Consider the following 17,503-nt stretch of genomic DNA (forward strand, 5'->3'; position numbering starts at 1 on the left):
CACAGAAGTCCCATAAATAAGGAGGAAATTCTCTGGCATTTGCAGTCATGTGACCCACTTGTACAAAATGCTGAAGCTCCTTTTCATAGAAAAAAATGCCTCTTTTCTGCTGATGCTGCAAACTGTTAAAACCATGCTTATACTGCTTTTTAAACATTTTTTTCAAATTAGTTTTAATTTTCCCTTACATCTTACAAATTAGTTCAGTCTTCTGTTCAAAACCTATGGCAAAAACTGTATATAATATTTAAAGTGTTTTGACTTCAACCACAGAAAGATGGTATATCAAATACCATCTTCTATATTTACATTAATTACACCACACAGAGGCTACACTAAATATCAATGATACAAACACTGTTAACTCATCTATTTTATCATCAATGCAAGTTGAAATGTATAAATATTTGTGCTAAAAAAAAAAAAAAAATCAAGGATCTTACATGACTTTCACTAACTTTGTATTACATGGTTGTGTACATCGGTGTATTTCCAAGTAAACCACAAACATGGGATTTGGTCACCCAAAAACTGTTAACCAAAGAATAAGGAATGGTATACATTTTGATTAGAAATGCATACTCCATGTTCCAGTTAAAACATACACACACAATCATCTGATTTTAAGATTGTCAAGGTTCTCATACCATCATAAATTAAATCTGTCAGTTAATCAGATACCAAATTTTAAACATTTGTTCAGTGTAAACCAAAGGCTCAGACAAATCAGAAACCAACAAAATGTCTCAAAAAAGAAAAAGAAAAACCTTAACTTTTAGTACTAGAAAATACCCCACCCCATCCCAAATGACGATCTACAATTGGTTAAAGCACTAATATGGTCAATTAAATATCAGTTTTCAATAAATCTGTAATATATTACTACTGTCAACAGACATGCTTAAATTTGTTTTGCACTTTTATTATACATAGCTATGGAGAGCAATATTTGTAAGACTTAAACATTACTTGCTACACTGTTGCATTGCAGCATCATTTACAGGCTCATAAGAGAAATCACTTGTAGCAGTCACAATTTCTAGTTAAAACAAACATGAAGTTATATGTAATTATTGCAAAGTTATGGCATATAGAAAATGGATCACAGAAATAGCTTTGTGTTCCTTACACCTCACCAGCATCAATTATGAAACAGATAATGCAGTATCTTCCATTCTGTTCATCCATTAGATAATTTGGTGCGATATACATAAAGCCCATACATGGTATACAGGCCTTATGAGCTATTTTGTAAACCTGGGGATTCTGTATTTATAAGGTTTGTACATGATCTACTAATTAAAATTTGGGAAGTCATCCAGAATGGATTCAGTATTTCATTTGTCTGATGAAATGCTGCTACTGTGAACCTGTGGCCACAATGAGAACTTTGTTTCAATATATATCTTTATATAATGATTTTCAATTCAAAAAATTGATTGTTATAACATGTTGCAAAATTATCTTTGGGTACTTTTCAAGCTTGAATATTTCAGCCTAAACGGGATCTTTACTATAAGGTTTTATCAAGCTGAACTTTCAGAGAGCTGAACATTCATTACCTGCAATGTCACAGCAAAGGGGACTGGAAACATGCAAAAAAACAAAGAAACAAACAAAACAAAAAAAACAACCCAGCTTTGTAACAGGGGGTTAAAGACTGGTCATCTCACACTATAACATGTTAAATATTTCACTTTGCTTCTGTAGTTATAAATTACTGGCTTTAAACTTCATAGTTGGACAATCAAGATAGCAGTCTGTAGTTAATAGCACATGCAGCTGTAGGTATACCAGGTATGAGTATGATGTATTGAATCGATCACCTACATATTTTAAGACTATCTTGCATGGGCATCTTTATCTTTCTGGACTATTTATAAAGATTGAATTTTGTTTAATCAAAGGATATCACTACATCTTTGCATGCCAACATGTTGCATCTATATCATAAAAACCCTGAAACAAAAGCATAAAATACTCTATGTATTTTAAGTAATTTGACTAATGAGCTACACTGTTTTGATAAAGAGTGTACTAGTATTAATCTGAACCCATATTATGCCTTTATATCAATGGGTCAAAATGAGTTGCAAAGTAGGGTATATTAAGTAAAATAACAATAAAAATTTAACAATCATATTCTAGGAATACAATCCAGAAGTTGTGGACCCAAAACAAAGATGTTAAAAAGTAATAAACAGTATCATGATTTATTAAGATTTTCTCACAATAGTGCATCCCAGAGTAAACTGGTTTCAGAATGTCTTTTGGAAATCACGTATTCATTAGTGTCTAATGATTTGTTGTAACAGATTATCATCAAAACAACTGGCTGTGAAAGTACACTGGACTCATGCTTTCTGAAAAAACTATGTTGCTTACCTGTAAAAGATGTTTTTCCATAGACAACAGAATATTAATCAGGCACATGAGCGCTGACATCTAACAGGAGTGCACAGCTTTCCCAGAGCTCAGAACTACTGTACAATTCCTACACAGAGCAGTCGTTCAGTTTCTTCAATTAATTTAAAGCTTAAAATCAACTCTTGGTGCGAAGGGTTGGATAGTGTGCCTAACCAAACCTGCTGTCTACAAGGCACACCTTTTCACAGGTAATCAACTTTGATTTCTCTGTTGACAAGCAGGATTGAATCAGGAACATAAGTGAATGACTGACACTAAGGGTTTGTCCAATTTTTGTGATTACTTGTAAAGGAATAACATGATCCTATGCTGATCTGAAAGCTGAACAACTTATAAAGACAGTTTGATCAGTACTGATCTATCAAATGCATCATCTCTGTCCGATAACTAATCCTATGTTACTAAGAACCAAAGATCTATGCTGTTGAAAAGACATGAAACAGGCTAACAGCAGTAAACGAAAAACTTTTTAATACTTATACAGTAACGCTCATATTATAAATTTATAACTCACTCATTATTTTTTAAAAGTACCCTCAAAAATATCCACCTATTTTAAGGCAATATCATAAGTTTTGCCAGGTGGCATGGCACATCTTTCATAGGGCTAACTCTTATTCGTAAGTGTAGGTGCTATTGCCTGATTCAAAAAACAAATAATATAGTGCACAATGTTGAAGAAAAAAATGTGAACTTATCTTTAAACGGTTTTTTAAAAGGAATACTCTGCTTGCTTGCTGTGTACTTCCCAGCAACAAAATATAACTGTCCAAACGGCTTCCCCTGATGACGCCCGATGCCGCGGGTTTCCACACTTTCCTCAGGGACTTGGGTTAAAGCCATCCGATGCCTCCATTCAAGCCAGGTACTGTTGGCTGCACCATAGTTGCCATTATCACTGGATGCACTGTCGCAGCTGTTTTATGGACGCCCTTTATGTGACTAACACCAGCAGTTGCTCTGATGACATCACTGCAATTAAAAAATAATTAATTAGAACAACCTGTTGCATCGATGATCACGCAAATAACTACACAGAACAGTTAGAAACACTAAAAGTGATTGTAACAAACGAGCATTAATATGACGAAAGTTGATAAAGTCAAATCATAGAGTTCCACTCAATGTTTCCATTCAGTCCCCGAGGGCTAATAGTCTGTAACTTGTATATCCACCATTGTTCTCTGTGAGTTAATACTGCCGCTCGATCTCCTCCTACTGCCGAATCCGGCACATGATCAATAATAAACCATTGCAAATCAGAGAACACATGATTGTGTTGTAAACAGTGCGGGACTAGTGGTGCTGTCAGATTCTTTGTCGTAAGACGGCTTTTGTGTTCCACTAATCAAGTTCTCATTTTTCTTATTGTACGGCCCACATAGTATATAAAGCACAAGGGCAGAAAATGATGTAGACTACAAAAGATGATTGGCATGTAGTGAGATGTTCCACTGTAAAGGTTTGTTGGGTGTCCATGTATGTCCATTGTTGAAGTGTACTTGTTTGAGAACAAAACTGACAAGGTTCGAGGCGCCCCTGAATGGTCTGTTGGTTATTCTGAGTAAATGTCGTGTGCACCAATTTGTCTTTAAGTTTGCGACCACGTGTATACACTATGCAAGGGTGTTGCTGGAATACTGGATGAAATATCAAAACTTGCCAGTGCTTATGTATCAGCCGTGCTATTTCTGGGGCCAATGTAGAAAAACTCAAAACAAACCATCTAGTCCATTTTTCTTTAGATTTCTCTAACAACAACAGAGGGCGCTGGGCATACCATGCTCTCTTATATGCTTGTCGTATACACTTATCTGAATATCCCCTCACCTGTAATTTAGATGTAAGCTCTTTAGCCTGGGCTTTAAACACCTCGTCAGTCGTGCAAATTCTGCGCAAGCGAAGGAACTGCCTGACCGGAAGAGACCATTTCAATTTGTGGAGATGATGACTACTAAACAAAAGCAGTGTGTTACGTCAGTAGGTTTATGATAAACCGTAACCTATAGCTGCCCCTGTGACTTATATACCAAAGTATCCAAAAAGGCAATATTATTATAGCTCTTTTTCATGGTGAATTTTAGATTGGCATCAATGCCATTTAACCAATCCAAAAATAAATCCAATTGTTCCTCAGTGGAATGTCACAAGAAAAATACATCGTCAATAAAACGATGCCAGTGTGTGATGTTCTCAATATACCAGTCAGATTGGTACAGATTGCATTCCTCAAAGTGACTCACATATAAATTAGCCACACTAGGGGCCGCTGCAGTGCCCATAGCAACACCCTTTTTCTGGAGGTAGAATTTCAGGTCAAAGTAATTCTTTTTTAGAACCAGTTCCACAAAAGTCAGTAATAAAGCAGTAGGAATTCTCTCGCCATCCGATCTTTTCATCAACGTCCTCTCTACAATCCTCAGTGCAGCCTCTTGGGGGATATTAGAATATAAGGCTTCAATGTCCAATGTAACAAGAATTACTTCTGTAGAAACGTTGTCAATATCCTGAAGACATCTCAAAAAGTGGGCCGTGTCTTGTATATATGATTTGGCCAATTTGACATCAGGTTGCAAAAAATAATCCAACACTTTTGACAATGGCTCCAAAATGGTGCCCATCAGGGACACTATAGGGCGACCAGTTGGCTGGGAAAGATCTTTATGTACCTTGGGCACAGTATAAAAAACTGGAGTGCGTGGGTGAGGAGATTTCAAAAATCTGGATTCAGCTTTAGTTAATGATCCCTTCTGCACTGCAACATCCACGATTTCAGTAATTGTCGCTTGTAAGTGTAGTTTGGGGTCTCCAGGTAATAATTCATAATATTGAGTGTCCATAATTTGACGTTGGACTTCTCTAACGTATCACACTGCTGTTGTTTAGTAGTCATCATCCCCACAAATTGAAATGGTCTCTTCCGGTTGGGCAGTTCCTGCGCTTGCGCAGAATTTGCACGACTGACGAGGCGTTTAAAGCCCAGGCTAAAGAGCTTACATCTAAACTACAGGCGAGGGGATATTCAGGTAAGTGTATACGACAAGCATATAAGAGAGCATGGTATGCCCAGCGCCCTCTGTTGTTATTAGAGAAATCTAAAGAAAAAATGGACCAGATGGTTTGTGTTTTTCTACATTGGCCCCAGAAATAGCACGGCTGATACATAAGCACTGGCAAGTTTTGATATTTCATCCAGTATTCCAGCAACACCCATGCATAGCGTATACGCGTGGTCGCAACCTTAAAGACAAATTGGTGCACACGACGTGTACTCAGAATAACCAACATACCATTCAGGGGCACCACAAACCTTGTGGTGAATGTCAGATTTGTTCTCAAACAAGTACACTTTAACAATGGACACACATGGGCACCCAAGAAACCTTTACAGTGGAATATCTCACTACATGCCGATCATCTTTTGTAATCTGCATTATTTTCTGCCCTTGTGCTTTATACTATGTGGGCCGTACAATAAGAAAAATGAGAACTCGATTAGTGGAACACAAAAGCCGTCTTACGACAAGAATCTGACAGCACCACTAGTCCTGCACTGTTTACAACACAATGAGGCATATTTTCAAAGCACTTAGCCTCCCAAAGTTCCATAGAAACCTATGGAACTTAGCCTCCCAAAGTGCTTTGAAAATATGCCTCAATGTGTTCTCTGATTTGCAATGCTTTATTATTGATCACGTGCCGGATTCGGCAGTAGGAGGAGATCGAGCGGCAGTATTAACTCGCAGAGAACAATGGTGGATATACAAGTTACAGACTATTAGCCCTCGGGGACTGAATGGAAACATTGAGTGGAACTCTATGATTTGACTATCAACTTTCGTCATATTAATGCTCATTTGTTACAATCACTTTTAGTGTTTCTAACTGTTCTGTGTAGTTATTTGCGTGATCATCGACACAACAGGTTGTTCTAATTAAGTATTTTTTAATTGCAGTGATGTCATCAGAGCGACTGCTGGTGTTAGTCACATAAAGGGCACCCATAAAACAGCTGCGACAGTGCATCCAGTGATAATGGCAACCATGGTGCAGCCAACAGTACCTGGCTTGAATGGAGGCATCGGATGGCCTTAACCCAAGTCCCTGAGGAAAGTGTTGAAACCCGCGGTGTCGGGTGTCACCAGGGGAAGCCGTTTGGACAGTTATATTTTGTTGCTGGGAAGAACACAGCAAGCAAGCTGGACAAGCAAGCAGAGTATTCCTTTTAAAAAAACGTTTAAAGATAAGTTCACGTTTTTTTATTCAACACTGTGCACTACATTATTTGTTTTTTTGATTCAGGCAATAGCACCTACACTTATGAATAAGAGTTAGCCCTATGAAAGATGTGCTATGCCACCTGGCAAAACTTGATACTGCCTTAAAAGAGGTGGATATTTCTGAGGGTACTCTTAAAAATATTGACTGAGTTATAGATTTATAATATGAGCGTTGTTGTATAAGTATTAAAAAGTTTTTCGCTTTTTACTGCTGTTAGCCTGTTTCATGTCTTTTCAACAGCATAGATCTTTGGCTCTTAGTAACATATGATATATATTTTTACCAAGGATTGAGGGGCGTTTTTGCATTTTTCCAATAACTAATCCTGGCAGTAGTCTGAAGAGGAGTTGTGCAGCTGAATTGTAGATGCTCTCCAGTGAAGTGGATTTCAAAGGAGCTATAGTTGCATCGTGCTGTCTGTTTCCATAGTCTTTTTTGTTTTTACAGAGATGGGTAACTAGCCCAGTCCCCCCCTCCTTTATCCAGGCATGAGAATGGCACCACCTAACACTGCATCCTACCATCCCATGGTGTCAGAGATGAATTTGAACTGATCAGACTCACACATGTGAAACATGCATCTGTCTGCCTTGTGCCAATTGGCTCAAGAAGTCATAATAACCATAATAGCAGCAGCAGTGGTTCTGATTTGATGAAGATCAGTTCAGTTAAGTGAACACCAATTTAACAAGCATAACTGAATACAGGAAACTGGCCAATTAATGAGTGTATACTTTGCTCAGCTCTGACTCCAGGGGTTGTGGTGAGTGGTGAGAGCAGAGTGGAGGGAGGGGGAGAGCAACTGTTGCTCTTACCACTGTGATCTCCTCCATACATACATAGTAACATAGTAGATGATGGCAGATAAAGACCTGTACGGTCCATCCAATCTGCCCAACAAGATAAACTCATTAAATATGGTATGTGATACTTTATATGTACACCTACCTGGTCTTGATTGGTCCTTGCCATTTTCAGAGCATAGACTGTAAAAGTCTACCCAGCACAGTTCTTGTTCTAAAATTTCTGAAGTTAATGTCAAAGCCCTTGAAAAGCTTGACTCCAGCCCATCCAACAATGTTCATCAACTGGCAACGTCCCAGGTTTAAACAGAGAACAGAAGTACCCATCTTGAATTAAAACCTGCGGCAGTGATGGCAGCTGTACAGAAAAGACAGCACAGCAGTGAGAGCAAAATAAGCGCTCAACACTGTGAAGACTTACTACTACTACAGACTTGGGCAGTGAGTCAGGCTTTCGGCACCCTTGAGCTTTGGCACCCTGAACCAGTGCAACTGTCTCATTCTGTGGTCTGGCCCTGACTTTGCCACTGGAATACACAGTCTGTTGGAATTGAGAGAGAAAAATCTGCACTGACTTTGCAAAGGACTCAGCCTTTTTTAGGTAATAAGTGAGTGCCCTTTTACACTTCAGGCTATGGAGATTTAGAATAGAAGGTAAGCAATACTGTTTCTTTAGTAAAGTGAAAAAGGACAACTACCTTTGGTGTAATCTTCTTAACTCATCATATTATGAAGAAATTGTGTATAACCCTTGCTTAGATTTTTTTAATACTCACTAATTTATTGGGATTTTTAGTGATGTGTTTTAATAGTGTTATTCATTTGATTTAGGGCTGTATATTTAACGCATTAAAAGGTTTAGCTTGCAGTATCATCTTTACGCTGATGACTCCCAGATCTACCTCTCCACACCAGAAATCTCAGCCGAAATCCAGGCCAAAGTATCAGCCTGCCTGTCTGACATTGCTGCCTGGATGTCCAAGCGCCATCTGAAACTAAACATGACCAAGACTGAGCTTCTTATCTTTTCCCCTAAACCAACCTCTCCTCCTCCCCCATTCTCTATTTCTGTGGATAACACTCTCATCCTTCCTGTCTCATCAGCTCGTAACCTTGGGGTCATCTTCAACTCCTCCCTCTCCTCCTCTGCACATATTCAACAGACTGCTAAAACCTGTCGTTTCTTTCTCTATAATATCAGCAAAATTTGCCCTTTCCTTTCTGAGCACACTACCAGAACCCTCATCCACGCTCTTATCACCTCTCGCTTAGACTATTGCAAGTTGCTTCTCACAGGTCTCCCACTTAGCCATCTCTCTCCTCTTCAATCTGTTCAAAATTCTGCTGCACGACTAATATTCCATCAGGGTCGTTATGCTCATATTAGCCCTCTCCTCAAGTCACTTCACTGGCTTCCTATCCGTTTCCGCATACAGTTCAAACTCCTCTTATTGACCTATAAGTGCATTCACTCTGCAGCTCCTCAGTACCTCTCCACTCTCATCTCTCCCTACATTCCTCCCCGGGAACTCAGTTCACTGGGTAAATCTCTCTTATCTGCACCCTTCTCTTCCACTAACTCCAGACTCCGTTCCTTTTATCTTGCTGCACCATATGCCTGGAATAGACTGCCTGAGCCGGTAAGTCAAGCTCCATCTCTGACCGTCTTCAAATCTAAGCTAACAGCCCACCTTTTTTAATGCTGCTTTTAACTCCTAACCCTTGTTCACTTGTTCAGAACCCTTATTTTATCATCCTCACTTTAATATTCCCTTATCTCTTGTTTGTCCTGTTTGTCTGTCCTAATTAGATTGTAAGCTCTGTTGAGCAGGGACTGTCTGTTCACGTTCAAGTGTACAGCGCTGCGTACGTCTAGTAGCGCTATAGAAATAAGTAGTAGTAGCATTAATAATTTTAACACATTAATCATGTCAAGCTGCTTGCTCCTGATTACGCTACCTCTCTTTTCTCCTCTCCCAGACTCTTCCTGCCTCTGGCATATTTTTCTCTCCTACCACTGCCCCCCTCCCCAATGCTCCTGCATCTTGTTCTCTCCTAGCCCGCACCCCCCCCTCCGAACTTGCTTTGTACACACAGCGGCATTAAGCACAAGCTGGTCTGTTGCTTTAACTGGAGCCCTCCCTCTCTAACATTACGCCTCCTCTGATGAAACTTCCTGATTCCTGCTGCAGGAGTCAGACACTAGAGATAGAGAATTCCGGTTACAGATGAGCGGAGCAGCATGTGCTTAATGCCACTATATATGCAAGGCAAATTCGGAGGGCCGCACAGAGTGAAGAATGAAATGACAGAGAACACGGGGTAGCAGGAGAGAAAAGGCAGCCAGTGTGCAGCAGCGGGGGTAGGAGAGAACAAGCTGCAGGAGCATCGAGGGGAGGAGGTCAGTGGTAGGAGACAAAAATATATGCAGGAGGGAAGATGGGAGAGAGTCAAAGGGTGGTGGGAAAGAAAAGGCCGTTGATGCTGGAGGAGAGGGGGGGGGGGTAGGAGAGAACGCGGGGTGGCTGGAGGGAAGAAGTGAAGAGAGGAGGAGAGAAAAGTAGTGAGGAGAGAGGAAGCCCTGAAAATAGAGCACAGACAGAGGAACAGCATCAGACAGAGAGAATAAGATGATTAGAAAAATAAAATCACAAGACAAAGGTAAGAGAAATGATTTTATTTTCAGTTTAGTAACTGAAGTACAGAATGTCAGTTTTGAGAATTTACATCTGCAGCCTATATTTTGCACTATACAAGTGAAAATGAGAGGGGGACACTTTATGCAATTAACCATGTGATTAAAAATTGTCATACTTATCCACACTATTAAAACTTTTTAAGCGGTGTACAGCCCTAATTTTTTTGTATTCTATACCTTCTATATAGGAAATGTAGCTTACCTGTTTGCTATGTTATGTATTCAATTGTTTTATTTTTAAGTGCTTGGTACTTCCTGTCAACTTTGTACACTGCTCAGGATTACAGTTGGCAATATATAAATAATAAATAAAAATATATCAACTAAGGCTTGAAACTCACTGATTCTTCTAGCCAAAGTGACTGCTTCTGGAAAAAACATTTTCTGTGTAAGGCTCTTTAGTGATGAGGAATCTTTGGTTGTTGACCAAGTGACCTGCATAGGTCAAGGGCTGAGGTAGACTTTACCACGGATGCTTCTAACACAGGCTGGAAGCATCCATGGCAGGTACACTAAGATGTTCCTGTGATGTAAAGGGAAGTCCTTTGCCTTGTTTGGTCCACCACTAACATAGCTTGCAGTGAAGCCAATGTGTAAATCTTGGAGGATAAAAGTTTGATTGCACTGAAACCTGAGGTCCTATGGAGGCCTTCTTATTCTGAGATGTGTAAAAGGGACTATATGCACTACAGAGGCCATGTAGCCCAGCTGGCAATGACCCAAGTGTAACATGGAACACTCTGTGCAGACCAGACAAGCCTTTGTAGTTTGTCTTGCAGAAGACATACTTTTGCTTGTTCTATATCTAAAAGTACTTGAATAAAAGTAATCTTCGTTATAGGTAGAAATGTTAACTTGTTGAAATTGAAGGAATTGAAGGGACTTTAATTGGTTTAATGGTCTGTATCTTAAGGACATGGACAATCTAGAGATGGCACCACAAGAAACCAATCATCAAGACCTAAAAAAGGCAGGAAATCCTGCTTGTGTAAGTGGGCTGCTGCAACTACAAAACATTTATTGGACCCCCAATGGAGATGAGAAAAACTTGAAGGGGCGGACTTTGGATTGACAGTGATTGCTCTGCACAATGAAGTGAAGATACTGCCTGAAACTTGGATGAATTGGTGTATAAGCATTCTTGAAATCTAGCATATGTAACCAATCCCCTTTAATTAAGCAGAAGAAAATCATGAGGCAGGGAGCTCATTTTTAACTTTTCTTTTAGAAGAAAAAGGTTGAGCTCTCTGAGGTCCAGGATGGAACATATTTCCCCCCTCTCATCTTTCAGATCAACAGTATTGACCTGAACCTGATTCCTATGTGGAAATGGAATAGGCTCTACTGCAGTGACTTGAAGCAATAGGTGATCTTGTCAACCACCAATAAGACCAATGCTATTTCAGATTGAGTCCAAGCAGGGAAATAAGTTAAAATTCCTTGAATCTTTTGTAACATAGTATACATATACTGCACCATGTATAATAATGGGAACATGACTCCCTTTATGGGCCAAGAGCCAGGGCTCCTTCCCAGCAGCATATTAGAGTCTGCCACAGACAAGAATTGCTACTGAGGCCTTTGGAGCTTCTATAAACTTACAATCCAAAGACGTGAAGTTCCGCCTCCTGCTGGAATGGAAAGCAGAGTCCCTCTTGCTCAGACCAGTGCAACTGCGTCAAAGATGCAACATGGAGGGAGAAAGCCTGTGGAACTGCACTGAAAATTTTTAAATTTTTTGGGATGCCTCTCCTCTTCATGTGTTTGCAGAATCAGTTTAAACAATTTTTTCAGATACGAGCCTGATAGTGAGATAGGTGCAAGAAAATGACAGGCTGGAGACTTACCGGCTATTTTTTTTTTTTTCCAGAGGTCCAGTAGAGCCCGAAACCTGGATTTTACTTGGACCATAGTCCCTCATGTCAGCACAAGAATAAGCACATCAAGGCAGGGATAAGAATAAAAATAACTAAGAAAATGAAAAATGCCCCAAAACAGAAAGAAAAGACAGGAGAACATGCTTCAATCAAAATGTTAAGAAAGCTTTCTTTCGGTGTCTGTTCAGTAAGGGAAAGGGAATGGGACTTGATATACCGCCTTTGTGTGTGTTTTTTTGCAACTACATTCAAAATTGTTTACATAGTATATACAAGTACTTATTTGTACTTGGGGAAATAGAGGGTTAAGTGACTTGCTCAGAGTCATAAAGAACTGCAGTGGGAATCGAACCCAGTTCTCCAAGATTGAAGTCCGCTGCACTAACCACTAGGCTAACTCAGAGCAAAAAGACAAGTCTGATTGAACTGCTGCATGTAGGAAGAGTCACAGATGCTCAGAACTATATACTAGTTCCGAGTCTGGAAAGCTGTTTCATCCTGGCACCACTGGATGTCATCACCCACCTGTGTGCATGATTCATCCTGCTGGTCGATGGAGAAACAGGTTTACATTGCCTTTACTTTTATTTTTTTTTGACACAGAGATTACCAAAATACACGTAAAAAGGTGATCAATTTCCTGTCACAAATTACAGTATTGGCTTGGTAACATGACATTAAAACCTGACATATACCAAAGCACATTATCATATAAATTGTACTAGTATTACTGAATAGGTATTAGGTAGACCACTTCAAAATGGTTTCAGCAACAGACTACTTAGGATTGCTGAAGTTTCTTTCTTTTACCTTATTTTTGTATTCTTCACAAACCCGTAATCTTTATGCTGATATCAAGTGGCAGCCAGAACTGGTTCTTTTCATTTGATCTTGGATGCCATTCTTAATTTCACCCCAGTAATACATTTTCATGAATAACCTAATAATTAAGCCTTGATGCCAGTAGTTAGTGTTTAGTAGTATGCAGTTTGGGCTAGAAGCATAGATGTGAGAGCAAAAATGTTCAATTAAGAGAATACAAAACTTTTCATTGATGTATATAAAAAGTGAAGAAGTGCCAAACAGTACATAGTTCAAACAATTGAATTTACAAAAAAAAAAAAAAGACATAGAATATTCATCTGGGATACGACAGAATGAATGATTAATCTGTTAACTAGGATGTAGTGTTCTTTCATATAAATATGGCTGAAAAATCCTTATTAGCACCAAAAAGACAGCACATTATTTCACTTTGATTGCCATGAGCAAATATTTTTTTAAAGTCTTTTTTCAATTTTAAATTACTTCAGGGACAAGCCAATAAGCAGCTTTTGTAAATATTCACCATTTTTGCAATTCGTTATATGCTCCTATAATGCAGATGACATTCCTTTGCCTGCATGGAATTTTCTAGACATTATTTTCATGTCATTTGTCTTTGGAGAAAAAAAAAGGCAAAAACTGAAACATTCTGTGTAATCCCAAATTGGACTTTTGTTTGCTGGATGGACTTTAAGAGGACACCTGATGTTTTCCACAAATGGTAAAAAACAGGCTTTTTTTGGCAATGGAGTCAGTTCTTTTCTCTGTTTAGAAATGAATAGAAATTGAGACATTCTAAACTTCTCCATGATCAAGTAATTATGTACACATTACAGCTTAGAAAAAAAAATCAATGTATTTTACTTTACAACACTATAAAATGAAAACGCAAGTCAACCTGAAAACTGAAAATTAATTTGGTTTGCACATTATTCAGTTATCCATCTAGCAGTAAAATGCACAGCAGCTTGGTACTTTCTTATATTGCCTCTCAGATATAATAAGCATTGTGCTGTATTAGTATTACCTTCATTCATGCTACACTCCCCATGACAGCTAATCTGTGACACAAACAAGCTTCCATGCCTGTGCCAAAACATCATGACAATTTTATTTTGCTAACATTTGGCAGACTTTGGTATGATATAAAACAAGGAAATCCATAAATAAAGATTATATCTAGTTTTATAAACATATTTAACCAATAAATGGCTATGAATGTAAATGGGTATCTGTGAAACTGACATACGATACAGAATTTATGTTCAACACAAATGCATCAATGGCAGAGGTGAAATGAAAGGAGGCTCTTGGTGGACATCACTGTTCATATAGGGCCCTATTTTATTAAGGTGCGCTAGCATTTTTAGCACACTCTAAACACTAGAGGCACCCATATATTCCTATGGTTGTCTCTAGAGTTAGCGCACCTATAGCGCAGCTTAGTAAATAGGGCCCACAGTTTAAGTGCTATTGTTTTTGATTCTGAACTGCCTTGTTAATTAATAACTGGGATATAAGAGTATGTAGATAAAAAGTTGACATCAAAAAACAGAATGGGTAATGAGTATTTTGAGGAAGGAAAACAAAAGGAATGAATAGGGAAAAGGGACAAAAAATTAACATAAGCAACAGTATAGATAAGAAGTTACAATGGCAAGGATGTACTGTAATAAAAACAGAAAGCATGGATAAATGTGGACTAAGGAAACATTTTTGCCATAAAAAAATAGGGGCTTTTTTTTAAAGGCATATCACACAGGCTTGCTTTTGTAAGGAAAATAACATTAACTGATATTTTCCCCCCAGATTTCAAGCGACATCCTAAATATACTTAAGGATTCCAATTTTCACAATATGTATGTTGCAAGGCATAGAACCTGTCAATAGGGACTTGAACCAACCAACAAAGCAGACTTCCTTTATTTAATAGCTGCAGCTGAACAGTCATTTCCACTTTTCGTATGACTTAAAAAACCATACAGAACCACTATACTGTCTATCCACTGCCAATGAAAAGAAAATCAGTAACTGACAGTACAGAGTCTGTGGGCTGCGAGTCTGGCAAAATTAAAATCCTAACTCCTAAACATATACATAACAAAGGTTTAAGCTTATTTTTACTGTATCCATGATGTCTTCATAAATTTTGTGTGTGCGTGTATATGTATATTTAATAAAAGGTAACATGAAAGTTTTTAACATTTACCTGTATCTAAGCGCTTGACAGGGGATTCATCATCCAACTCAGAATCTCCACATGCACTCCTTGATCTTTTTCGTGGCTGCAGAAGTGTCTCCAACCTTGGAAGGACTACAGACAAAAAAGTTTTGGTCCCTAGCTGTGGAGAAGCTGGTTGCGTTTCAGTGTTGTTTGCAGACTTTTGGGGGCTTACACTTTTTGATTTGTGGAACAGAATGGATGTGCATCTGTTTACATCACATGATGAATCAGCTACTGTAGAAACTGTTGACTCATTGAGATTACTGTTGTTAAGTAAATATTCTGACGTGTGTCCATTTATCATTTCTTTCTGAATAGAAGTACTACATGATTCATTATCAAATGTAACTCTCCTGTAAAGCTTATTCTGCTCTGGATTGAGTTCTATTGGTTTGAGGGTTGGTGGTTCTGAATTAGTCTCCAAGTTTGAAGGCAGAGGTAATGCATCAGATGGTTCAAGTTTAGGGGGAGATTTATCTCCTGAAAAATTATAAATAAAGTATGATTTTTGAAAACTGTTATAAGATATACTATAAAACGTGCTATTAATATTAAAGCCCATTATGAAAGCTCAGATTTGGAACATATGCCATCAATGTTTTAATACATAAACTCTTGCCAGCAAAATGTTTTCCTTTTTTGTAATGTGGAGGTTAAACTTCAATTGTAACAAAAAATAAATAGATATAAATTAAATAAATATTTTTGTTCTATAGAATTGCATTTGTTGAGATACTCTAACTGCATCATTTTTAAACCTTTATTTACAGCCATCTCAAATGCTAATATTCAATTTTTAAAAATATTGAAAATTTTGCTTAAAATGTTGCAGGCATAGGAAATTATCTAATTTTGAATTTCATCAGCCTCTGTGAATGTACATCAATTGACACTGCTCAAACACACATACATACAAGTGAAGACAATTCTGTATATGGGGACATATAAATTTACAGAATACTAGCACCAATGCAAGTAAGTGTATACTTACATGAAAGTGCCAGCAGCATGCCTAAGCCCCATTCTATAAAGGCATATAAAAATGACAAAAATCTACGGAGGTATACACATGGTCTATGCCTGGTGTAATTATGAGTGTGTAAATGTAAGGCATGCAGATACCAGGTAACAGAATTCTATAACAAAAACTGGGCACCCAGATGCTGTTATAGAATAGGTGCTTGCCATGCAGCATTGGGGTACCTATCTGGAGGCGCTTACATGTAGAATTACCCCCTATAATGAATTGGAAAAAAAAAGTTACGGTAATCATAAATTTGAGCACTAGTCAGTGTCATACTTCCTCATGAAAATCTTATTCTAGTGTTTCCTTCAAAATTAAATTGAGCCAAAATGTTTAAGGATCTAAAATGGTGTTCGTTAAAAAAAATAAAAAAAAAAAGACATCAGACACATTAGTCATTCAAAACATTAAAAAAATACTCAAGGCATATACAGATTTATTTATATCTGCCTACCATATACACATGTGCATATTTTATACATATATATGTATATATTAGGGATGAATTAATCACGACTTGGAAAAATTTAATTGCGATTTAAAAAAAATATATCGATTGCATTGCAGCGTCTCCCATTTCTGCTCTCTTCCACTCCCAACCTCTGTCCTCGGTGTGATCTGGAACCTTTCCCCCCATCCACAATTCAACATCACCCCTTGGCAGCAAAAGAATTGAACATATGCTGCTTGTAGCCTGGTTTGAAGCTTCCCCTCTGACCTGTCTCGCCCATGCAGAAACAAAGTGGCTGGATGTGTGCAATAATGCCACTTCTAGGGACCAATAGAAGACCACCTTTAAAGTAGTCTAGAAGGGGGTGGAAGGGATGGTTATGATTATATTACTTATTATAGTTAGAGAATGACATGGGGACAGGGAGCTGCAGTAACCCGCAGTAATCCAGGTAAAAGAAAAACAATTGGCCCGCTTACTACCAGTGTGGAAGCAAAACTTTTCACCGCCCCACAGGAATGGTAAAAGCTTTGCTCCCTCGGTAAAAACAAGTTGCGGTTACTGCTTCTCTAGGTCTGGCATCTCCGTGTCTGCCTTCCTCCCTCCATTCCGCAGTAACTCTACCTTATGCAGGTGCTGCCTGAGCCGACGCTGATCCCCACAGGCTTGCTTCAGGACCTTCTCTTTGCCGGGTCATATCTTTCAATGCAACTTCCTGTTTAGCAAAAACAGGAAGTTGCATCAGAAGCAGGGTTGCCAGGTGGAAAATTTTTTTCCCACCCAAACGAGCCCAAAACCAGCCCAAAACCCGCCCAAAGTCAAACCCCGCCCCTGACACCCCCACCGTCATCAACCCCGCCCCCACCGTCATCGGCCCCGCCTCTTCCGTCACC

General features: G+C 38.6%; 1 protein-coding gene across 1 annotated transcript in view; it reads right to left on the minus strand.

The window, feature by feature from the left end:
* BRD1 (bromodomain containing 1) overlaps positions 1–17,503 on the minus strand; it is a 306,498-nt gene that overhangs the window by 133,801 nt on the left and 155,194 nt on the right. The window contains 1 exon segment of the mRNA XM_030215730.1: positions 15,121–15,615. Coding sequence (XP_030071590.1) covers positions 15,121–15,615 — 495 coding nt within the window.

The sequence above is a fragment of the Microcaecilia unicolor genome, chromosome 10 (genome assembly GCF_901765095.1).
Source record: "Microcaecilia unicolor chromosome 10, aMicUni1.1, whole genome shotgun sequence".
Classification (NCBI taxonomy): Eukaryota; Metazoa; Chordata; class Amphibia; order Gymnophiona; family Siphonopidae; genus Microcaecilia; species Microcaecilia unicolor.